Source organism: Thalia democratica, chromosome 4, assembly GCF_965202585.1.
Source record: "Thalia democratica chromosome 4, ktThaDemo2.hap1.1, whole genome shotgun sequence".
NCBI classification, from domain to species: domain Eukaryota; kingdom Metazoa; phylum Chordata; class Thaliacea; order Salpida; family Salpidae; genus Thalia; species Thalia democratica.
In genome coordinates this window covers 84,335,935-84,343,336 of record NC_139168.1, presented here as the reverse complement: position 1 = coordinate 84,343,336, position 7,402 = coordinate 84,335,935, and the positions used below count along the sequence as shown (strand labels likewise).

General features: G+C 24.6%; 1 protein-coding gene across 1 annotated transcript; it reads left to right on the top strand.

The window, feature by feature from the left end:
• The first annotated feature begins 1,449 nt into the window (after window positions 1-1,449).
• On the top strand, window positions 1,450-6,763 carry LOC145834437 (uncharacterized). Its single transcript, XM_082941867.1, has 6 exons — window positions 1,450-1,507; window positions 2,744-2,886; window positions 3,329-3,419; window positions 3,585-3,608; window positions 5,539-5,684; window positions 5,805-6,763. Exons 1-5 carry the CDS (start codon window positions 1,486-1,488, stop codon window positions 5,643-5,645), a joined length of 387 nt encoding a protein of 128 aa, XP_082797993.1. The 5' UTR covers window positions 1,450-1,485; the 3' UTR covers window positions 5,646-5,684; window positions 5,805-6,763.
• Window positions 6,764-7,402: the final 639 nt, after the last annotated feature.

Here is a 7,402-nt window from a genome sequence, read left to right as displayed (position 1 = left end):
AGGTGTAAAACTCTATGAAAGCTTTATTGAAATGAAAATTCTAAACTAACAGCTGTTAAATGAAATTAGTAAAATGAATTTACTTCTAGAAAAGCGCTGTTGCTCTATGACGTATTAATAAAATTTATTTTTACCGAAAATTAGCGCCAACTTCTTTTTATAACAAAATGTACTTTTTAAATTTAACAGAGAGTGAAAATCTCCTTGTTTATCATACAAAAATGAAAAGCCATTTCGCACCCCCTTAAATGCTGCCTCGCAACCCAAAGGGGTGCGAGCATCCCTGGTTGGGAACCCCTGTTCTACATTGAATGTTAATTTAAACCAGTCTTTTTTACAAGTAGTTGAAGGAACATTTTACAACTATAAAACAAGATTTCACAAGTTATTACAGTTAATTAAACTTACTTTCTACTATTTCTTATAGAGTCTTTTACTAATAAAGCTTGATGAATAAATTTTGATGAACTTAATTCATAATTACGACAAGCATTAATGCTGACATGTTTTATTGAGAAACTGCTAAACTGACAAATTTAAAGTCTGTCCTTACGAGGTGCTTAGCTAAGAAAAGTCAATCAGTCTGTTAGTCAAATGCTTGATGACTTTGACTAGCTCGGCTTTTTTTTAATCAAAGAAAAATACATATAAATTTATATTTTTTGTATTAACTCTGTAGGTATGGATTACACAATGATTTTAAATATAATGCTTTCTATTGTTTTAGCTTTTTAGTATTAAAAGAAACTAGATAATTTGTTTGGGGTTTTGTTTTTAAGCTGATTAGAGAAAAGTACTGCCAAAAGGAACTACCTGAATTGTTTCAAGTTTTAATCTCATCAGAAAATATGTAAAGCACTCCAATTAAACAATTTCACGCATGAGTGAAAAAGTGTTTTTAATGGTTGAAAATGTATTTAACTGTAAATGAAGAGCTCACTGCTGCAAACACAGTTAAGCGAAATCTTCTTTATTTATACTACTTTGGCTCTAATAAGTGAACTGTTTTTGTTTACTAACAATAAAAAAGATTTTTATTTTCTGAAATGTAGTTTGTTATCACTTAAGAATCAGTTTATCTCTCGGAACCATAAGTAGTATAAAATTGCAAGTGTTTATTTAAATATTTTATTCAAAATACTAGTGTTTTACGTTTAGTAGCTTAAACAACTTTTAGTTCACATAAGTTCAAATTAGTTTAAATTTAACTGACTGCTATGTTTTATTTGTAAAGCACTATAGCCATGTTATAAGTTTAATCGCAATTTGAAATTAGTAAAAGTTTCTGATCAAAGTTTTATTTTGAAGATGTTATTTAAATAAAGTAACTTCTTTTAAGTTTAATTGCATTAAATATATCAAATCCTACGACAATTTTCGACGTTCTAAAATAATGTTCAGCTGCTAATTTATGTCAATTTATAACTTTATAAGCATTTTTTGGATATTTTTAAAAAATTATTAGTTTATTGAAAAAGACTTAAAATGATCAAGTTGTTGTTTTTACGTAAGTTTTGCTTTTTATTTGCTGATGTCGTACATCGTAATACTTTTTTTACATAAGCTAACTACAAACAATTTAAATGCTGACATATTTTTTAAATTATAAACTTTTGATCTAAAGACTATATAAAATTTTTTTTTGCAAGTTTTTTAAATATACTAAACTGAATTTTTTTAATCACAATTGCAAAGTTATTTTTAGAAACATCTTTCACCCAAAGATCAAGCATAAACTGTCGTGAAACGTGTTGTTTAACTTACAAGTAAAAATCAATAAAATCAAGAGTTTTCTCAATAAAGTGATAATTCTACTTTTTCAAACTAGTCTACTTTAAACATTAACTACAAAACACTAAACTTTGTACAGTAACCTCTCGGATCTTTACGCACTCGTGACGTTACGCACTCTCGTTTAGTTACGCATTTCAGAATTCTATAAAATTAAAAAAATAAAAATTTTAATTTTTTTGATATTGCACAAATTAGGTTTAATGTATATTTTTAAATTAAAATATGTTTTTTAATGCTAACACACATCTCTATATCTTTAGACTTTGTAAATTTATGTTCCTTGGCTAATTGATAAACATTTAGTTATACCTTAGTATATCAGAAGTTTTGTAAACCATAAGAGATTAAATTAAAATTCTGAAATAAACACAAATGTGTTTAATAACGAAAGTATAATGAAATAATGAGAGTTTAAAACACAAAGAAATAATACATCAGTCTTGCCCTATATATTAATAAACACCATTTTATAATTGTAAAGAAATGCTTAATTATAAATTGAATTTGCTAAGTAGAATAGAATATAAATGTCACATATAAAAAAAGATAATTTATACTTATTAATAAAATAAAAAAAAATATTTCTACTTGTATTATTATTATTTTATAAAAATTCAAATCTTTTTTTTAATATATGTATAGTTTTATCTGTTGTTTTCATATTTACAAATGAAGTAAACAAATAGTTAAAAGTAGGAAAGACCCCAGTCTGCTTTTAACTACAAGCCATGATAAGAAACAGCCATTATAGTAAGTATATATGGTACCTCTCGTATCTTTACGATCTCTCATATCTTTACGCACTTTTTTTGTGGACACAATGTGCGTAAATAAGCGAGAGGTTACTGTATGTAAATTTAAGAAGAGAACAGTTTATCTTTTGTAAAATTTGATGTAGGAAAAAACGCGTTGTATATAACACGTAAAATTAAATAAAAATCTCTTACAGTTTTCGTTACGATTGTTGCGTCACAAACATGTGAGAAATGCGATGAAGTTTCGTCTTTCTGCATCAGTGGTCGCAACGCCAAGATAGAAGGGTGTGGGGTCGGAGATGATTGCCTGTGCGGTTGCAAATGCTCGTGCGCTAATGTTAGTTGAATTGAAATCGAAAGTTTTCGCTGGTAACAATATTAAACTGGTAATTTTCATTGTTTAAAATTAATTTACCACAAGTTTAAAGAATTGAGAGAGTTTGTCAAGGTTTTTTAACCATTTTTGTTTACCTATTATAAAAGGTTAAACTTTAGTTGTGAATTTTACGAGAAAAATATAAAAATTTTCATTAAAAACCTGATAGTAGCAAAATTAAATCATTTTTTAACGTTTAAATGTCGATGAGTTGAAAATAAATTCAACAAAAGAAGAATGTCGCTTTCACATTTTAAGTTTGCCTAAAAAATACATAAAAATCTTTCAAAACCTTAAAGTTAGTAGTTTTTTAAAACAATTAAATATTTGAAAATTTAAACAGTAGTGAATTCATGCATTAGTAAATAAAAAGTAAAAAAAATTGTTAAGTAAAATATGACAGAATACAGAATGCAGTGACGGACTTTTTTGCAAATTTCCCAAAAGTCCAGTGACGGGACTTTTTGAGGAAACCACTGCATGCGTTGAGGCTGGTTTGTTAAAATTTAATTTGTTTTGTTATTTTTAAAAAACTTTAGTAGGCTTGCTTAGTTTTATAGCTTTCAGAAAACAAGAGTTGATTGTTAAGTTTTTTTACGAAAATTCTTTGTTTTTCTATAGTTATTTTAAAAAACGAAACTACTGTTAATTTTTCACAGATTTTGAAGGAAGGGAATTCGATGGTTAGTACTGACTTTTTTTATAAAACTTTTACATTTATTCTAAAATGAGGTCTAAAATAAACTTAAACATATTCTTTACTTCATGCAAGTAGCATGAATTTATAACAGTAAAATTACTATTTTTTAATAGTAGTTTTCTAAATGTTTACATAACGAGTTTAAGAATTTGACTAGTTAGACTAACTTGATAACCGAAAGTTTATATGTTTTTTATCATTTGACGTTTATATGTTGTAATATATATGCCCTTTTTTAAAATCAAATACAAACCGTACATGTTTAAACTTTTTCCTTAAGATAAAAAAATTCAAACGAGTAAGTTGGAAGGTGAATTTTGTTTTCTTGCTTGAGTAACTTTCAAACTTGTTTAAAAACTAAAAATAAAACTATAAATAAAATTAACGTTTCAGTGACTTTTGCTTTCATATAACGGAAAGAGAATCCATTTATTATTTACTATTGAGTATAAAAAGTATTATATTTATTGCTAGTTTTTAATGTTTTTAGCCGGCAAGCTTACAAATTGCCGCCAAAGTATTATTGATAAGTTTTTAATCATTATGCAACTAAATTTGCTAGTCTAAAAGCTTAGTTCTAATTACTCTGAAACTTTGAAGATAAAAGTTAATAATTTTTGAAAAATAAAATATGCTATCTACAAAGTATAAAGTAAAAGTTTTACCACAAAAATTTTGAAATAAAAAGTGTTTAAAGAAATGTATAAAAAAACAAATTACATTAATACTTTGTAACATATAGTTTAAAATTTTTAATAAGTTTTTTAGCTTTACTAAGTTTTTTTTTAATTTTGAAATTATTTGTTATGAATTTCATTTAATTTCTCATAGTTATAAAACTTGTTAAAGTAATAATTGTTTAATTTTTTTAACTCCGATATTTAAATTAAATATAGTTTGTTGATATAAAAGTTTTTTAAAAGTTTTTAAACTAATACAAACATTTAAGAAAAAATATACTTAACTTTTTTAATTCAGTAATGTACATTAAAAAAAATAAAATAAGATTAAAGTTATCATATTAATAGAGGTTGCCTAATTTATTACAAAAACTACACAATAAAAATGTTGTAAGCCAAAAATATTTGAGAAATCAAGAAAACCTCAAGAATTTGAGTTCTAGTAAATACATATACTGAAATTTTTACAGTATCAAAGTTTATATATTTTTAATTAATTTACCATATGACAACTTTTTTTAGCGTTAAAAACTTAAAAGCATTTTTTTCTATAATTTTTTTAAAACTTAACAACAAAAAAAGTAAAACAGTTTTTAGTTTAAGGTATTTTTTAAACATAACCAAATAAACTAAATTTGTACAAATTTAATTTTTTTAAATCTTTTATTTCTTCTATTTGAGAGTAAATTTAGGGCCTTTAGGATTTTTTTGCTTAAAAAAAACACTGCCGTTAAAACATTAGCTATAAGAACTAAAGCGTGGTAACATAGAAATTAAAAATAATAATTGGTGGAAAAGTTTTAAATTAACTAATAAAACTAAACACTAAGTTTTAACGACAACAGTTTTCTTACAACTAGAACTTTTATAGATCAAACAAGAAATAAATTGTATGCACTTTAGAGACAAAAAACATTTTTTATTTGAAAATTTGTGTATAATGATATAAAGTATTTGTAAAAAAAGTGTTTGTTCATCATAGACAGTAAAATTAATATAAGTATACATTTTTTTGCTTATTTGATTTTAGAATAATATACTATTTCCTGTCTGACCAATTAAAGCACACATTTTAAAGCACAATTTTTTTGTGATACTAGATACTAAAAACGGCTAACTAAAAGACTATTTAGAATAAACAGTAATTAAAAGCACTTTTTGTCTTGATAATTATAATGAGTTCTTTAAATAAAAACTTCAATTTATAATTTCAATCAACAACAAATTTACTAGCACCACCGACTGCAAAATCGTCAATGGTAATGGTGTGGGTTCCAATCGTCGTGGTTGTCGTCATCTTTCTGCTTGTCAAATGGTGTTTCTTTCCTAGAAGATGCTGAACGCAACTTAGAAACGCTTTTTCACTGAATTACTTGCGGGTGGATGATCAATTAAAAGCAATGAAGCGAATAAGTTTTAGCCGAGATATTAAATTTCTTATGAAAAGGTTTAAAAACTTTGGTTTATGATTAAAACTATAGGCTAATTTTTATTTACAGGAACGAACAAAACGTTTCAGGGAGTTTTTCACGGAAATTCTATATGACGTCACATTAAGAAAAGTAAATAATCGATTCATAGCTCGAAAATTTTCACTGCCCTTTCACTTCTACGGCAGTATAACTTTATCATTTTTAAATCATCAGTTCTTAAATCTAAACCAAAGTATTTCTACTTGATAAGTAATAAAAGTTTTGACTTTTAAAAATTATTTTTAAAAAACTCTTATGCATTGTAAAAGAAATTAAAGTTTTATAAACTTTTCAGTGTTTGAATATCGTTTATTTTTAAAACGCCATTATTTCTTGTCCGTTCTTAAAATATTAACCTCAATCTTCTTTTGTAGTTAAAAAAAATATTTTTGTACATATTAATAATATATAAACAAAATATGTAACTTTTTAAATAAAACTTTATCTTTAACTAAAACTTGACTACATGTCTTTTCGAATATGTCCTCACATGTTTAATACTTTTAAATTATAAACTAAAAGTGTATACATTTTGGAATGGGTTAAATTAACAAAAAAAATTAAATAAATCTAATACTTTTACTAAAAATTTTTGTTTTTACTTAAATGAATTTCAATTCAAAGAAATACACTCATAAGTAACTCACTTATATTAAAAGTTTAAATTTTTCTACTTATCAAGTGTACTCAAGCAGAAAATTAATAATAAGTTATTGACAAGTTATTATGAAAAGTTTGAGCAGGCGAATCAATGACTTTAATATAAACACTAACATTTTCTTATTAACGAATTCTTATTCTTATATAAACACTAACAAATTCAACAGTTTTACACTTTAATAACTAACGTTTACTTGATTTACCTGCAAAACGTAACATTTAGTACAGTACATCTAGAATGTATCATATTAATCATATAAGTTTTCTAAAAGGGCTACAACTTGATATGTTTTAAAGATTTTTCAATTTAATACTTGTTCATAACTCACTTTATAGTACAGGCGAAAAATCACAGTAATATTTTACAGTTGACTAGTAAAAGGTAGAAATTCAATATTTTAATTTATAAGGTAGGCAACAAAGTTTTATAAATGATTTTTTCTAAATTATAACTTAGCCTTTACGATTCTTTAAAACAAATTTTACAACCTTAAATAGTTTAAGCAAAATTTTATTTAAAACTTGTTATCAAAACCTTTTTTTAAATATGTCTTAGAAAAAACATTATTAGATAACATGCAGTTTAAAACTTTTATTTTAAAGTATTTTTAGTCGCGGATTTCCTTATACTAGTTTAAAGTAAACAATTTTTTGAATAACGATTTTAAGCATGTTTTATTATGAATAAAAATATTTTGTACAAATACTTACTTTCTTATAAGAAAAAAAAACGTTATACTTTATTTCACATATGATCAATTTACATTCACATTCAACATCGTCCAAACATCTTATTTTGTTTTTTTAACGTAAAAGAATTTATTCATTTATTATTTTAAATCAGCCAATATTAAATTTAAGAAAAATCATGAAAGCTATAATAGAATAAAATAGTTTTTCACTTTAAAATACACCTATATTTGGTTGTTTTAACCTATGGTAAGCTGAACCAATGTTGTGTTGGA

Coding starts and splice junctions, on each gene's coding strand:
- LOC145834437 (XM_082941867.1), top strand. CDS start 1,486: ATGATCAAGTTGTTGTTTTTAC. Junction 1,508..2,743: donor GATCAAGTTGTTGTTTTTAC/GTAAGTTTTGCT, acceptor AATCTCTTACAG/TTTTCGTTACGATTGTTGCG. Junction 2,887..3,328: donor GCAAATGCTCGTGCGCTAAT/GTTAGTTGAATT, acceptor AAAATATGACAG/AATACAGAATGCAGTGACGG.